Source organism: Amborella trichopoda, chromosome 3, assembly GCF_054954075.1.
Source record: "Amborella trichopoda isolate Santa Cruz 75 chromosome 3, AtrichopodaSantaCruz75HAP2 v2.0, whole genome shotgun sequence".
In the NCBI taxonomy this organism is placed as follows: domain Eukaryota; kingdom Viridiplantae; phylum Streptophyta; class Magnoliopsida; order Amborellales; family Amborellaceae; genus Amborella; species Amborella trichopoda.
In genome coordinates, this window is record NC_142338.1 from 49,081,309 (window position 1) to 49,099,578 (window position 18,270).

The 18,270-nt window shown below is 36.2% G+C and overlaps 1 protein-coding gene across 5 annotated transcripts in view; it reads left to right on the forward strand.

Moving 5' to 3' along the window:
• The window catches only part of SEC10 (exocyst complex component sec10), a 56,251-nt gene extending 40,362 nt beyond the window's left edge, over positions 1 to 15,889 (forward strand). For 3 of the 5 annotated variants that reach the window (XR_016051430.1, XM_020673299.2, XM_006853955.4), the window contains 3 exons: positions 14,891 to 14,989; positions 15,070 to 15,153; positions 15,469 to 15,889. Coding sequence is in view for 2 of the 5 variants with exons in the window: in XM_020673299.2 (XP_020528958.1) it covers positions 14,891 to 14,989; positions 15,070 to 15,153; positions 15,469 to 15,541 (256 nt within the window). In the remaining 3 variants the exon portion in view is untranslated. Of the gene's footprint in view, positions 1 to 14,862; positions 14,990 to 15,069; positions 15,154 to 15,468 lie in introns of all 5 variants that reach the window. The other 2 variants (XR_016051431.1, XR_016051429.1) reach the window with 1 other exon arrangement.
• Positions 15,890 to 18,270: the final 2,381 nt, after the last annotated feature.

The window sequence follows — 18,270 nt, forward strand, 5'->3', positions numbered from 1 at the left end:
AGCGGATGTGAAATCCGGATTTCAAAAGAAATTAAAACGGGACAGGTGGCCAGGACAGGTGGCCTTTGTACAGTGAAAAGTTTTCTACAGTGACAGATGTCTGTGCAACAGTGATATCTACAGTGACAGGTGTCGGTGCCACAGTGCTGCTACAGTGCTGCCGACAACACAGTGCTGCTACAGTGCTGCTGACAATACAGTACTGCTACAGTGCTGCCGACAAAAGAGTGTTGCTACAATGCTGTCGACAAAACAGTGTTGCTACAGTGCTGTCGACAAAAACAGTGTTGCCTTCTTTATCATGCGGCTTTAGTGTAGGTGCGGCTTCAATCATTATGCGGCTGCAACATTAATCAGTGTCAGGATAAAGATCATAAGGGTATCCATCCGAATCATAACTAGATGAGGAAGGAGGGCTATGAGATGGTCCAATATATGTGTCATCACTCGAGCTGTCTTCTGGTTCTTCAGGAGGAGGGTGATCTGCAAGCCATAAATGAAGCTGATGCAATAAAGCTGCTCCTCTGGGTGTTTCATCGTTCCATACTGTATTCCCTGTATAAACATCCACAAGAATCCATTGTGGTTGTATTCTGTTAACATAACACATGATAATATTTAATTCTTTCCATAAATCAGTCTGAAATAGCTAGAAACTCAGAAGATTAGAATCATACCATCCAATGGTTTCTATGAGAGGATGTTGGGTAATGTAGGTATGTTCAGAATAAATCTGATGGGTAAGGTCTTGATGGAAGCTTATAATAATGTAAGGCTTATGGGGATAACCAAATGATTCAAACCATTGGTTATAATGGTAATGTTTGATTAAGAATTTATAAAAATTTAAGGCTCTGAGATTGGGGTGTTGGTAATTGTTCCATTGTAAAAAATGACAATGTTTAAGGTAAGGAGTTTTCGTACATGGAAGTTGAAACATATATGGTGGTTTTGGGTAAGATACCAGAAAAAGCAAATAGCTTCTTTTGGCATGTTGTAGTAGTGCCTGGTCTGAAAAAGAGATAAGAATGGGTAAGTTGGATGGCATCGAAGTCCTTGAAAACAATCTCCGTGTTTTCTGGGTATTGTTTCATGCATTTTCTGTTGCATAAGATCATTTCTGGAATCCATCGTTTTCCTTAGGATAATATCATAAATTTCATCAGGGAGGTCTTGTTCATTATCATCAATGCTGATGATGGCACCCAAAAAGGGAATGACTGGGAGAAGAGTTTCTTCAGAAAATCTTTTTCTTGAGAACATGTCTGCTAAAACATTATTTCTCCCGGAAATGTGCTTGTATTCGAAGTTCCATTGGGAAAACCAGTTTGATCATCTTAATAACTGGGGGTTTGGAAGTATTTTGTTTTTAAATTTCAGCATATTAGGGAAGACAGACAAATCCATTTCTACAAGAAAATTGTGTCCAATGAGATGAAATTGAAACTTCTCTATTCCTCTTTTGACAACAAGAATTTCTTTGAAAGTATAATGGGTAATGGAGTTCAGAATCTTAAATCTTCCACTCTTATATCTACAAATCTTTCTTTCTTTTTCAATTTCTTCAAGCATAGTACAAGCCCAAAATTCATCAGATGCGTCAGTTTGCAAAACTCTTTTTCCTGTAGAAGAATTTTTAAAGAAGGGAGATTTCTGGATAATCGTTTGAGCTCCTGAACACACCCAGTTTGTTTATTAGTCCACGGTTGTGCTTTTTTCTTTAACAAAAGATAGAGTGGACTGGTAAACAAAGAAAGTTTAGGGATAAAAGGGGACATGTAATTTACAATACTTAAGAATTGTTGTATTTGTTTTATAGAAGAGAGAGTGTCAGGGAAATCTAGTAAATGTTTGGCTATATGGGGTTGTAGTTTGTACATACCATCATGGAAGTGCATACCAAGAAAATCTATTTCAAAAGTGGCAAATACACATTTTTTCTCCGAGAGCATAATACCGTATTTACAACAAAGGGAGTGGAATTTATCTAAGAGGAGGACACGACTTTCTTGGTCAGGGGAGAACAGAACGATGTCATCTATATATATCAAAGCCTTGGTTGAGATTGGTTCGAAAATGATGGTCAAGACTTTTTGAAAATAAGTAGGTGCATTTTTCAAATCAAAGGGCATAACTGTCCACTGAAAATGATAATTTGGGAGGCAAAATGCTGTTTTTGGTCTATCATCAGGATGTATTCCAATTTGCTAAAATCCAGATTTTAAATCAAATTTTGAAAATATGTGAGCATGAGAAATCTGTGAGAATAGTGCAATCTGGTTGGGTGGAGGGAATTTATCATTTGCAAGAAAGGTATTTAAAGGTTGGTAGTTGGTAACCAATCTGAGTTTTCCACGAACTTGCTCAGCTCTTTTATTCACATAAAAGGCTTCACAAGCCCAAGGATAACTGGTTGGTTCAATCAATTCTTCCTTTCTCAGATCATGAATTTCTTGCTTAGCTTGTTCTAACATATCAGGATTTAACCCTCTGTGGGAGGCTTTTGTGGGGTTGATGTCTTCATTTTTCTTGAACGGGAGTTTGACATAGAAGTTTTGGTTTCTCCATAGGGGATTGGTGCACGTTTTTTGGAATTCAAAATGAGAATTGGCACAAAAATCAGAAATGATTGTTTGTCTGACAGTTTCTTAGGTTTGTGGTTGTTCTGTACTAGCAATCCAAGGTAAGGTCAAGTTTCTAAAATGAAGTCCTTTAGAGGTCCACTGAAGTTTCACTTGAGATTAATTTCTTATTTACACTGTTGACTGAGTTAATCTATAATCCGTACTTGGATTAGTTTGCTCTGCATCTGCCTGATTAATCCAGGATCTCTCGTAACAGAAAACAAAGTACGTATTAAAGGTTAATTTAAGTGATGCCATTCCACTGTCAATACTTTCTGAGGTTTACTTGACAAGAGTTCTGAAGTCGGCAAGATGGCCTGGAAAAGAGTTCATACTTAGTAAACCATAAAAGGAAAGTTGGCCTTAACCTATCTTTTACAATTACAGTCAACTCTGTAAAATCATTTTCAAAAAATGGCAGATGAAAGTGTTTCAGATACTTCTTCCCTAGACTTGTCTTCATCCTTTAGCCCTGATTTAAGACCCATGTTTTCAAAACAAGAACACTTTTTTGAAATAACTTACACTCCTGAAAAGTTTTCAGAAACTCGGTCTCAGTTAATTAATCCTCATCATATTTATGATAAATCTAGCTTAAACTGGACTAAACGAATCAAGAAACTTTGTGGAAAGAAAAATCCAGAAGCCATTAAAGAGTATGTTCAAGCCTCTTCTTTTGACCAACACCACATTCCAGCCACCCAAGCTGAACAGTATGTTACCATTACCTTACCCATAAACCTTTTCCCTCAATGGCTTAAAGAAGGATATACCCATATCCATTTTGGAGCCATTAAGCTAGCTTTAACCTTTCATGGTAGGAAAGGAATGGAAGCAGTAACCAAAATTGCTTTGCTAGACACCAGGTTTCTAGAATATCAGCATGCTTGCATCGATACAGTCCAAACAACTTTAAATGCTGGTACCATTTTTGTTACTTTCTTCCCAAACTTCAATATTCCTATCAAAGACCCTCATTTGAGTTCTGCTTTTAAAGTCCAATTACAAATCACTGGAACCAGACAAATTGAAACTGCATCTGTAGCCACACTCCATTATCAAATGGTGTACCGGCTCCAGGATCATGCTTTTGATATTGTCACACCTTTGCCCCTTGAATGTGAAAACACTGCCTTATTCATTAAAGTTGATAATAACTCCCAGCCTGTTTGTCATTACATCCCAAGACAGATATCAAGGGAACGGTTGCTTGAATTGATTCTATCCACTTGGGTCACAAACTATGAGAATTTACACACCCAAAGCTAGGCTGTGGTACAGTCTCAGTCTAGAATGACAAGAATGCAGGATGGAACAGTCCAAATAAGTTTTTAGTCTTCTTCAAGTAACAATGAAAACCAAACCAAAGAAATATTCCCTACCCAATTTCAAGGACTTATTGAAAAAGTCCCAGTGGTTGCATTTGATAAAAATGGGAATCCTATTTATGAACAGAAAACTGCGGATGGACATAATTGGTTTGATTGTTGCAAATTGTGCTACATGTATTCAGAATGATGATTTTGAAGAGAAGCCTAAAAAGAAAAACAAAAAGAAAACTTCTCAACAAAACCTTCATCAAAGATTTGTTGATGGTGATTCTAAAATTGGAATACTTGGTGAACCCTCAGGAAAATGGGATTATTATGTTACATATGGCAGTCCCAAACCTAAACCTCCTAAACCTACTGATATCATCCCTACTGGATGGGATGACAAGAAGGATGCTTTTGATGAAAGAGTTCCAATTGCTGAATGTATGTATGGCCTTTGATCCTCACAATTCTAGTTATGCTACTAATTTTCCACCATTGCATGATTATGAAAAGATTCAAGAATATGAAAGGCATGTTTGGAAGATTAAAAACCCTAGCACTAGATATTCTTCTGGCGCCTTAAAGACAATTTCTCTTGCTGAAGCAAGCCTTAATTGGCAAGCTGAAAATGCAAAGTCTCAAAATCTAGCATTGCTTCGGATTGAAGAAAAACAGAATAATATGTCTTCACAGTTACAGGGTTTATCTAGCATAATTATGCAGTTAAAAGAAAAAATACAATTGTTGCATTAAGAATTGTTACAAATTCTGTATACAGTCAAAGATATTCATGAGCAATCTTATTTGTTGACTCAGAAAGGGAAAGAAAAAGCATTTCTAGAAAAACAGCTGCAAAGTCTTGAGAAAGACCTTTGGATGAAAGCTCAATATTCCTAGCCACCATACCCGTCCCAATTCCAACCATTGCTTGGAAACCCTTATGTCCCAAATTATCCAACCCTAAGGAACCCTGACCCTTTTCCTCCTACAAGAACACTTTACCCTCCTACTGGTCTCATCCCTCCAAGAAATTTTGGTTTCAGATCTTTCAGTTCTTTTGAAGATGAAAGACGATTCCCTGAAGAAATGTTTTTCCCCCAGCTAAGCAAAAAACCAACAATTTCAGTACCAAGTTCGTCCCAAACACCAATGCCTAAACCACCTATTACACAGCCAATTCCTGCTCACCCTCCACCTAATATTCCTCGCAAAAATGAAGCCCAAATGTTTTAGTCATATGATATTGATTCAGATGTTATCGCATCTTCAGTACCTACACAAAACCTAACCTCTCCAGAACCCCTGCAAGACATGAGTACATTCTTAAAGAACCTAACCAGACAACCCGAGTTAAACCTTCAAACAGAAACCCAATCCTCTGACTCTCAGTCAGACTCTTTTGAAACTTTTAGTAGCCAATCCTCTTCTCCTTCTTTGAATCCAGATCCATTTTTAATGATGAACCCCCCAAACCAATCTTTGGACCCAGATCCTATAATTGTTGAAGAATTTCGACCACCGGACCCTCCGGAACCTCTACCTCATCCCACTCATGGAGATTCATCTAAAGGATTTACTATTGATGACATCCCACCTTCAAAATGGAATGACAGATTTCGAGAAATTCAAGGTTGGATGCATGCAGAGATGCTTAACCCTGCAAACACTTTGGCCAGTACGATTGCAAAAGTCCTTGTAAGACTTAGAGGACGCCTGTTTGATTGGTACATAATGCTTGGAGAATACCGCCAAACACAATTAAGGAATTGTCAATCTGTTGTTGAATTTCTTAATTATTTGGTATTTGAATTCACAAGTCCTATTAAATATGAACAAATCACTGCTCGTGAAGAATTCTTCCAGCTTAAATGTTGCTCGTTTAAAAGACAAGACCTAGAAAGACATTTTTATGAAATGAACAAAAGGTACCACAAAATAGGAGGTATTGATGATGTTAATTTAAAACAATTGTATCTTGAATCTATTCCTCCTACCCTTGGAAAAGAAGCAACAAAGACAATGGAAAATCAAGGATTGACTATCCAAAATATCAGTTTTGGTGAGATATATCAATTTGTCCTTCATGCTTTAGAAAGGTTATGTAACCATGTTGAATTTGTCAAACAGATGGAAAAGAATAAGCATCTTCTTGGAAAATCTTGTGATAAGCTATATCTCAAGATCAAGTGTGAAACAGAAAAACAATGTGCCTGTCCCCATTTTGGAAAAAAGGAGAAGGTTGACCAAAAAAGGAAAAAGAAGAAATTCAAGAGATTTAAATATCTTCGTAGATCAAGATTTCGAAGGAATAGGAAAAAAGGACATCGTTGCTATGTCTGTGGAAAAAAAGGGCATTTTGCCAAAGATTGCCCTAATCAGAAGAAAAAAAAGAAGATTATAAACCTTCTGTCACAAGTTTTAGAAGAAGACATTGAAGATGATTTAGAATCAGTATTCTCTCTGGATGATGAGCAAAACGAAGAAACACTGATATCTATTTCCTATTCTGATGATTTTGAGCTGAATGAGATAAGCAACACTGTGATTCCCGAGATACTGTCTCCACAGGATGAAATCCCTGAGATATCTAGTCTTCCTACCCAGGCTACCCCAATTGCCCTTGTTCAAATCCTCCATGAGCACTATTCTAAACCTCTAACAGTTCCTGCCTTTTTTGATACTGGTGCATCTGCTAACATTCTGAAACCTGATTTACTACCAAAACAATTTTGGGAAAACTGTAACCAAACCTTTCGGGCTGCTAACGGTGAAAAATTCTCTATAAACCAAATTAGCAAACCCATTCTCATTAAGTTGTTTCCCAAAGTTATTATCCAGCACAAGCTTTTAGGATCCTTCTTACCAAACAAAGACCTTTTACTAGGATTTGATGTTTTACATCAAGTGAAACTTCAGTGGACCTCTAAAGGACTTCATTTTAGAAACTTGACCTTACCTTGGATTGCTAGTATAGACCAACCACAAACCTTAGAAACTGTTAGACAAAAAATGATTTCTGATTCTGGTGCCAATTCTCATTCTAAATTCCTGAAAAAGTGCACCAATCCCCTATGGAGAAACCAAAACTTCTATGTCAAACTCCCGTTCAAGAAAAATGAAGACATCAACCCCACAAAAGCCTCCCACAGAGGGTTAAATCGTGATTTGTTAGAACAAGCTAAGCAAGAAATTCATGATCTGATAAAGGAGGAATTGATTGAACCAACCAGTTATCCTTGGGCTTGTGAAGCCTTTTATGTGAATAAAAGAGCTGAGTAAGTTCGTGGAAAACTCAGATTGGTTATCAACTACCAACCTTTAAATACCTTTTTTGCAGATGATAAATTCCCTCTACCCAACCGGATTGCACTATTCTCACAGATTTCTCATGCTCACATATTTTCAAAATTTGATTTAAAATCTGGATTTTGGCAAATTGGAATACATCTTGATGATAGACCAAAAACAGCTTTTTGCCTCCCAAATTATCATTTTCAGTGGACAGTTATGCCTTTTGATTTGAAAAATGCACCTACTTATTTTCAAAAAGTCTTGACGACCATTTTCGAATCAATCTCAACCCAGGCTTTGATATATATAGATGACATCCTTCTGTTCTCCCTTGACCTAGAAAGTCATGTCCTCCTCTTAGATAAATTCCACTCCCTTTGTTGTAAATACGGTATTATGCTCTCGGAGAAAAATGTGTATTTGCCACTTCTGAAATAGATTTTCTTGGTATGCACTTCCATGATGGTATGTACAAACTACAACCCCATATAGCCAAACATTTACTAGATCTCCCTGACACTCTCTCTTCTGTAAAACAAATACAACAGTTCTTAGGTATTGTAAATTACATGTGCCCTTTTATCCCTAAACTTTCTTTGTTTACCAGTCCACTCTATCTTTTGTTAAAGAAAAAAGCACCACCTTGGACTAAGAAACGGACTGAGTGTGTTCAGGAGCTCAACGGTTATCTAGAAATCTCCCTTCTTTAAAAATTCTTCTACAGGAAAAAGAGTTTTGAAAACTGACGCATCTTATGAATTTTGGGCTTGTATTTTGCTTGAAGAAATTGAAAAAGAAAGAAAGATTTGTGGATATAAGAGTGGAAGATTTAAAGATTCTGAACTCCATTACCATTCTACTTTTAAAGAAATTCTTGCTGTCAAACGAGGAATAAAGAAGTTTCAATTTCATCTCATTGGACACAATTTTCTTGTAGAAATGGATTTGTCTGCCTTTCCTAATATGCTGAAATTTAAAAACAAAATACTTCCAAACCCCCAGTTATTAAGATGGTCAAACTGGTTTTCCCAATGGAACGTCGAATACAAGCACATTTCCGGGAAAAATAATGTTTTAGCAGACATGTTCTCAAGAAAAAGATTTTCTAAAGAAACTCTTCTCCCAGTTATTCCCTTTTTGGGTGCCATCATCAGCATTGATGATAATAAACAAGACCTCCCTGATGAAATTTATGATATTATCCTAAGGAAAACTATGGATTCCAGAAATGATCTTCTGTAGTAGAAAATGCATGAAACAGTACTCGGAAAACATGGGGATTGTTTTCAAGGAATTCGATGCCATCCAACTTACCCATTCTTATCTCTTTTTCAGACCAGGCACTACTACAACATGCCAAAAGAAGCTATTTGCTTTTTTTGGTATCTTACCCAAAACCACCATATATGTTTCAACTTCCATGTACAAAAACTCCTATCTTACTTTAGACATTGCCATTTTTTACAATGGAACAATTACCAACACCCCAATCCCAGAGCCTTAAATTTTTATAAAGTCTTAATCAACATTACCATTATAACCAATGGTTTGAATCATTTGGTTATCCCCATAAGCCTTACATTATTATAAGCTTCCATCAAGACCTTACCCCTCTGATTTATTCTGAATATACCTACATTACCCAACATCCTCTCATAGAACCCATTGGACGGTATGATTCTAATCTTTTGAGTTTCTGGCTATTTCAGACTGATTTATGGAAAGAATTAAAGATCATCATGTGTTATATTAACAGAATCCAGTCAGAATGGATTCCTGTGGATGTTTATACAGGGAATACTGTATGGAACGATGAAACACCCAGAGGAGCAGCTTTATTGCATCAACTTCATTTATGGCTTGCAGATCACCCTCCTCCTGAAGAACCAGAAGACAGCTCGAGTGATGACACATATACTGGACCATCTCATAGCCCTCCCTCCTCATCTAGTTATGATTCGGATGGATACCCTTATGATCTTTATCCTGACACTGATTAATGCTGCAGCCGCATAATGATTGAAGCCGCACCTACACTAAAGCCGCATGATAAAGAAGGCAACACTGTTTTGTTGGCAACACTGTAGCAACATTGTTTTGTCGGCAGCACTGTAGCAACACTGTTTTGTCGGCAGCACTGTTTTGTCGGCAGCATTGGAGCAACACCGTTGTCGGCAGCACTGTAGTAGCATTGTTTTGTCGGCAGCACTGTGGCATCGACACCTGTCACTGTAGATATCACTGTTGCACCGACACCTGTCACTGTAGATAAACTTTTTACTGTACAAAGGCCACCTGTCCCGTTTTAATTTCTTTTGAAATCCGGATTTCACATTCGCAGTCTATAAATAGTCCTCCTAGGCATTGTAATGGGCAGAGTGCTTCTAGAGCCTCTCAGCTTGCTTAGTCTTTGGTATGCTTTGTGGTTTCTTGTTTTCGTCTTCTGCTTAAGCTAGTCTTTATTTTATGCTTAGAAGATCTCGTTGTAAGATCTCTCCATCTTTTGTTGTATCTCTGCATGTTTTCTTATATCTTGTGTATCCTGTTTATAAAGTTGTTAGACTTTGGTGTGCATGTTTATCTCTGTTATCTCCTGTTATCCTTTATCCTTGTATTTTTAATTTGATATTGTTTTGTTACTCTTCTGGTTGTTGTTCTTCTGTTTCTCTTCATCAAAGATTAGATCACTTTCATCTTGCTCTTCATCAAATATAGGATCTTCATAAAAAATGAGATCACAAATAGGACCTTCATCAAAGATGAGATCACTTTGGAATGATAAGTTCAATTGAAGATCCAAACTTACTGGTTCTTCATCAAACCTAACTAGATCACACTCGACCATGAGGAATTAGAGCATGGAACGGGCTCTCGAAAATAGCATCCGACTTACTATCGTGATCATAGTTTGTCGGGGCTAGTTTTTGCGCCAAGCGCAGGGTCAACTCTTTTACTTGCCTTCTCAATATTTTGCTCTCTCTCTCGTAGAGCTCGGACTTTTTGCTCCCGTTGGATGGGTTGAGTCCCGATACCTGGCCAATAGACCTTGTCCACGAGCCATGATACCCTATCGATGAACACCACGATCACAAAAATCGACTACGCTCTGATATCACCTGACACGATATAAAATTTGTCGGAAACAATACCGGCTAAAATAACCTTGTTTAAGAGAGAAATAAAAATCATGAAGGAAATCACAAACAAAAAGAACAAAACGTGTGGATTCAAGTATTCCGGCATTGGCCCATACACACTAGAGGGAAGAAAATACCCACAAAGGGCCTCTCTCTCTACACGATCTGAAAATATCAATTTTTTTATTAACAATATGTTTACATTGTATGATCCACCTTTTATAAACTCAAACCTTTACTAAGACAACGCCTAGCCACATACCACATAAAGATACGTCCCCTTTTTTTTTTCTAAAAGTTCTAAAAAGAACTAATAGAATGCAACTCTATCTAATATCCTAATACTTACTAATAAGACCATCACGTGACTTCAACCCTATCTAATACTTACAAGACTATATCATGTGAACTTCAACCCTTACCAAAAACCCATACTCAACAAAAGAGCATACCCTTCCTCCGAAAAGAAATCTACGAACCTCAATCTTAGGAAGCAAACCACTAAACGATTTGTTCCAAGATTTGTTACAATGGACTCTCAAAATATATAACGACTTTAGGAAGCAAACCTCTTAGATTGACTTGCCAAAATAAAATATGGACATCTTCCCTAAAATATAATTTATCAAGCAAAACTAAACAAACCCCTACTAAATCCTATTTCTAAAAATTGATCCTAGTAAACTAAAAAAAATCCCATGACTTCTACAATTAAAAATAACAAAAATAAAAAATATTATTTTAATCGACCCAATCTTGATCTGCATCAAGTTTCTCATGCTCTTTTGTGCTCATACAGTAGTGAGCTTTGTTCGGAAAGTTAGCACCGGGTAACAAATCAATTTGATGTTGAATATCCCTTTATGGGGATAGTCCATTTGGTAGATCATCAGGGTTGATGTCCTTGAACTTGTCCAAAAAGGGTTTCAACTCACTAGGTACACTTGTGGGTGTCACCTCTTCTTCTACAACCAATGCGAATGTGACTCCACTATCATCACTTTCTTTCACAAGCTTAGACAAGGTAAGGAAGTTACTACATTCCTCTTGGATAGATTTGGGTGCATTCTCTTCCTTGCTAGGCAAGAGCACGATCTCCACATTACCGATCTGGAACGTGTAGGTGTTTTTGCGGCCATCATGTATGACTTGCCTATCAAATTGACATGGCCTCCCAAGAAGTATGTGACATGTCCATAGGAACAACATCACACCAAACTTCATCTTTGTAATTTTTACCTAATGAAAAAGAAACTAAGCAGCGTTTAGTCACTTTTATCTCATTTCCTTTCTTGAGCCATGCAATTCGATAGGGTCTTGGGTGCGGTTCAATTTTCAGCTTGAGTTTGTCCACCATTTCTTGCGAGACAATATTCTCACAATTTCCTCCATCACACACCTTGCCATCTGATTTGCAACGAGTTTTGAAGATATTGAATCTCAACTAATTCGTGTTGGAGTCCTCCTTTGGAGTGGTTAAAACTCGACGAATCACCAAGCTCTCTCCAGCCTTGGGTTCTATCTCTTCCTGCACCAAATTTGTCTCATCTTCATAGATGGGTTCTACAATATCATCTACAAACTCTTGCTCATCTCTCTCTTCCACAATGTTGACACGAGAGTCAACTTGTTACCGGGGACACTGTGTGTCCAGTTTGGCCACATTTGAAGCAAGTAAGAGGCCGGTTAACTTGCCTCAACTGCCTTCCCACTTGGGCCGACCCACCTTGGCTAGTTTTGGAGTTCTTTGGAAGATCCTTACTGTTGTTTCCTCTTTTAGAAGTTTCATCTTTGAAGGTGGGTAGAAACTACATACCTCGGCATACTTCCATGCACCACCACAGGAAAGTTTTGCCTCAACCTTCGAAGCTAGTTGATAGGCGTCGTGGATCTTCCATAACCGGTGCATCTCTACTTCATCATGGATCACCAACCGCAATCCACCAACATACCTTGAAACAAGTTGTTCCTTAGTTTCTTGGATGTCATTTCGCGCCATTAGTTTGTAAAACTCCTCGGTGTATTCATCTACATTCTTTGTTTCTTGTCAAAGACTATTGAATTGTGAAAATAACATTCGAGTGTAATCAACCGGTAGGAATTTCTCCCAAGATGAAATCTTAGGCTTTCCTTTTCATTGGCGCATCTGCTGGACTTTGTCCCACCATGCCGAAGCATATCTGCCAAGCCTAGTTGCATCGAGCTTCATACGGAGCTTCTCCCTTGTTTCCTTGTAATCAAAGTACTCCTCAATGGCTCTCAGCCAATCAAGAAACTCTTTCGGGTGTAGCTGGCCGTGGAACTCTGGTAATTCAAGTTTGATGGAATCCCTCACGAGCACGGGCCTGGTTTCACGGTCATCCTTTTGTCGACACTAGTTAGCAAAAGGATTAACATCCGACTCACCACTTGAGTATTCATGGCTGAGTTTGGGTTTGCTACAAGCTTCTTGACGCTCGAGTCGCAAGGTGAACTGTTCCACTTGCCTACGAAGTGCCTCCAATTCTTCATCTCTAGCATTGTGCACTCCATAGTTGCCACGACCACCTCTCCTCCTTCTTGCCGCCATGGAAAATGATGTGTAAATGGAGACAACACCCTGCCCAAGGCTGGACTCAGGCTCTGATAGCAAATGATGCGGCTAAACTATGGAGGTACGACAACTTGGTGAGAGAAATATACACAAAGAGAGAATGTAGAGAGAGAAAAATGGGTGGGAGCCATACTCTACCAAAAGCTTCAAGCAAACTGCTGTATTTTTAAAAGAATGTTACATAATCTGAGTTCAAAATGGCACACCCTAACCCTTTTATGCATGTTGTTTTCACATTTTCAATGCTCTTTAAAAACTATTCAATTTCCTATGAAAAACCCGTAAGTTCCAAAGTATAGTCTCCCTCCCAATTTTGGAAATTAACTGTCATTGGCACTCTCTTTCCCCCAATTCAAAGTTTATGGGAATTAGTATCCAAGTTGGACTTCTGGATCTCATGTTGACTTGCATCAATTATCATCCAGTTTTATTGCCAGTGTATATCTTTGTGTGGGGTATCACTAAATTTAACTTGGTTCCTTTCATTAATGACACTTGCTTTGTTAGTTAGGAATTGTGCTTGTTTAGGAGACAGAAGAAGCACATTAATATCATTTGTATATTTTGCAATTGAACACCACTGGTAGAAAATGCCAGTGTTGCTGAATCAGGTGAGTCGACCTGGACATGCCCAAGTCGTTGTGCCAAGTTCGGAACACCTCCCAACTAGGGGGGTGTATTTTTTCGTTTTTGACCATAGGCTTGTCCTTTTAAAGCCCAAAATTCACCCTAGGTTTTTGAGCAAAAATATCATATATGATTGATTTTAGAGATCAGAGATTTCGACCTAGGTTTTGCCAATTTGAAAAAATTGTCATTTCTTGGAAACGGTTGGTCACTCTTCAATAAATTCGTTCCACATGCCTCTTTCTGGGTTTTTTCATTCAACCATAGGCCTGTTTCTCAGCAAAAAATGCAAAAAATCTTGGATTTGTGAGTTTTTTATTTCGGATTTACTATTCACCAAAAAATTTCAAGACCTCAGATCAATTTGGGGTATCTGCAGAACCTTTGACGAAATCAGAGGCATTGATTTTCATCAAGCACAAAGATTAAAGGATGGCCTCTAAATTATAGTTTAATTTCATTTTTTCAATTTAAATTCATAGATATTCATTGAAATTTATTTTTTCATTTTCCATGTTGTATATGATTTTTTTTTTCTGATTTTTCCAATATTTTCCCCAAATTTTTGGGATCTTTCCATGGTCTTGACCACCTCAAAGCAAACTCTGCCAAGTCAACTCAGGCCTGCCCGAGTTGCTCGGCTGGGTCAGGGGCCATGTTTTGTTTCCATGCTGCTTTTTCAAACATAGCATTATGCAAATCAATCCCTTCTGAAACAAAGTTCTCATAGAACATGATGGCCTATATGAGTTGTTTCTGAGAAGAATGAGAATAACAAGCCTGCTATTGCCACTAGCACACAGTGCAATTCAAAACAACTGTAGTGGCTTTTTTTGTAAGTCTAAATTGAAAAATGAAAAAAATGAAACACCTGTTGCCTATCATTCCAATTGATTATGGATTTCTTTTATTTATGGTTCTGTTTTGAGCATTTGATAAATGTAGGATTCCAGGTGTTTTATGAACTTAGCAGAAAACAAAATCCAGGTCTTTTGCTATACCTTTTGTTCTAATAGTTTGTTCTATTTTCACAAATCTCAATATCGCAAACCTGTAAACGGTATGCCATATAATTGAATAGACTATTTGTCTTGTAATAATTTTATAAAATCTAATCTTGTGCTATTGTAGCATCTTCTTCCCACGACTGCACAATTGTTAGAACCATGAACTGAAAATCGCAATGGAAAATTAATGATAACAATAGCGATAAAAACTTGACCATGGTGTGTCAGTTACAAGGTTAATGTTTACTGTCTAATATTGTTTTGTAGTGCCCTAAAATCCTCATCATTTCTGCAGTGGTGGCCTTCGTTTGAAGCGTGACATCACAGAGTATGGGGAATTTGTTCGTAGCTTCAATGCGCCTGCTGTCGACGAGAAGTTTGAATTGCTGGGCATGTACGTTTCTGATTTTGTTTTTATTGCATTCTAGATGGGATAAGATTATTGGCTCATATTGAAATAAATTTATTTTCCAGCATGGCCAATGTTTTCATTGTCTCCCCTGATAGCCTTGCAAGCCTGTTTGAGGGAAGCCCAAATATTCGGAGGGACGCTTTCAGGTGTGTATAATTAAATATAGAGAACATGACAAGGGAGTGTACCACTATCCAACGAGTTGGTTTTGTGGCACTTCAAAAGGGACATCCACAGTCCCTTTACATGATAGGCAATGGAGAATAATTGTAGTGAACGACCAGGACTTTCACGTTCGTACAATTAATCTCCATCATCCATGATCAGGAATGAATGGAGGATGCCAATTTCGAGTACCATGTACCATGGATTATGATATGCAAATAAAATCATAGTCTTAACAGCACGTGCATGATATGGTTAGTTACGAGGGTGGTTTGTTTGGATGATGAAAAATTCAGGTTCATTCAGTTGAGGGAAGACTTCAAGAGTGCAAAAATTGCATCCAGGCTGAACTCCTTGACGCTTGCATGAGCTTGAACTGTTACTTGTGTCTCAGTTTCCAAATATGAAGCCAATTGGGCTTGGTTTGGGCCGTAGCCCATCCATGTGACCTCTTTTCAGTATCTATCGTTATTTATTTTTGTTCCTATGATGGCTCTGAGAGGACAGCGAGAAGTAATAGTAGATACAAGGCCCGAAAATTCTTCAAGGTGAGTGTGCCTGAGCGGCCACTGATTTTGAAAAAAATGGTTTGTGTATTTTGTGTGTTTTGTAGGTGTAGTTTTCCCCATTTGATTTGGACGATTTGTTTGTGGAAAGGCTAGGAGTACAATTGAGAATGTAACCTATCCAACAAAAATAGAGGATCTGTTTATTTCATATTTGCGTGATTTGTTGATTATTAGGGGGCTAGTTTTACACTTTCTTTATTAGTAACATCACCTATCTTTACAATTTATACTGTTCATTTGTACATGGTTTTTCCGAATGGTATGGATGCGTCTAAGCAGTGGTTTAAAAAACAGATCGGTGTCCCGGATTGGGCACTTCAAAAACCTATCCGAATCGGTGAATTGGCGATTCGGATCAGAAATGGGCCGATTCGGTCGGATTAAGCTTTAAAAAAATCTAAAAAAATTATTAAAATTCATTATAAATGTTGTTTTTTAGGAATCCAATAAGAAATGGGGGTATTACATTATTAACTTTCATTTTTTTCATCAATATGCGAATATTGAGATGTTCTTTTCTGTATGAATTTATATTTACCATTAAATTTACATTATACAAAAAAAAAATAATAGAATTATCATGAATGAAGTATATAATCATACATTGACTACAATAAAGAATGGATTAAATTGATGAAACAATGGTCACCAAAATCTCGAATTGGTGGAATACTCTAATCCGTTAAAAAAAAACCCAAAATTATTACAATCTAACGAATTATAATCCAAAATTAATACAATCTAACCAATTATAATATTATATATTAAAGTTAAAATTGTTGGTTTATATTTTATAGTTTATTTTATTATACAAATAATAACAAATCCAAAATATCTTATAATATCTTTTAATTTAAAATGTATTATTGGTAACTGTAAGAAAAAATAGTATATCATATAATTTATAATGTAAATAAATTAAAATAAATTAAAATAAAATAAAATAAAATATTTGGTTATGAATGTAGAAATAAATTTTAAAGTAGTATAATGAGTTAGTTTTATTTTTCTCTATTAAAATATCCTCCAAACAAATATTTTTAAATATTCAATAAACTGGAATTAGTATTATTATTATTATTTTTAATATCTTATGAGCTAGTATTAATTTTTAATCTCAATTAACTATTGAATTAATTAGTAATCATATAATGAAATAATCTCGTGAGATAATAGCCTAATAGAATTTATATGTTTTATTTGGGTATGTAAATTTAGATTTTTTTGGAAATAGCTTAATAAAATATAAATAATTTAAAAATATTAGAAAAAACTTCTATATAATTTAAAAATAATTTAGTGTATATAAAAATAATTATATTGACATAAATTAGACATAATTATATTTAAGTTATTCACGTAAACAAACAATTTCGTATGGTTATGTTAATTTTTGTAAATTATTATATAGCATTTTATTTTTGTAATTATATGTTACTAAATATTATATGTACTTATGTTTGTACATCATAAAAAAGAAATAAATATATAATTAATCTTAAAAAAATTTAAATCTTAAAAATAAATAAATATAGTTTATCTTAAAAAGAATTATAACTTATTTCATTTGATAGATGTCATTGTATAAGAGAGAGATCTATTTATAAAATATTTAATTTATACATAATTATACATATTAGAGAGAGAGCTATTTATAAAGTATGTAATTTACTTTATAGTATGGAATTTATTTTATACATATAAAGTATGTAATTTACTTTATACATTATACGTATGAGAGAGAGAGCTATTTATAAAATATGCAATTTACTTTATACATATACACCATTATACATATGAGAGAGCTATTTATAAAATTCGCATCAGGAATTATCCCACGTCAAACTTTTGAAAAAGATTTTGATGGTATAACTTGTGTGTTGTTGCAGTTCATTAACGCGTGTACGCTGGCAGGTGCGTGAAGAGTGTTGTGATTCACGTGTTGTGTTGAGTGTGATATGTGGTCCTTGCCGAACACGATTGACGTTGTTATGCCCTCCAAAGTTTGAAAGAATCTTTAAAGAAGCCTTTGATTTTTTGAAGAAGCTTTTGAAATTCTTCGTGAAACAATGGGAATTATCCCACATCGAAATTTTAATGGGAGTTCTTATGATATAAATGGTGTGTGATTCTTGGCCATCAACGTTGGTAGGTGCACGTGAGTAGCGAGCTATGTGGTCTTCGTGGAATGTAGTAAAATTTTAAACCGATAGCACAAATTTCTTTATCAAGCAAATGGGTGACACAAATCTCGTTAGCACAAATTTCATTGTCAAGCAAACTGGTAATACAAATGTCATTATCAAGTTGGCTTGGAGTATGGATCTCGTATATTTTTTTTCCTTTAATAATATTTTTGAGCTTGGTCTTAATTTTTTCTCTGGTAGCACAAAACTCATTATCAAGTTGGCCTGGAGTTTTCATAGGGGATTTCTTTTATTCCATTAGCATTTTTGCGCTTGGTCTTAAATTTGTTTTCTAAATAGAGCTGGGAGTTCATTCAAGAATTGAGACTTCCAATATATATCT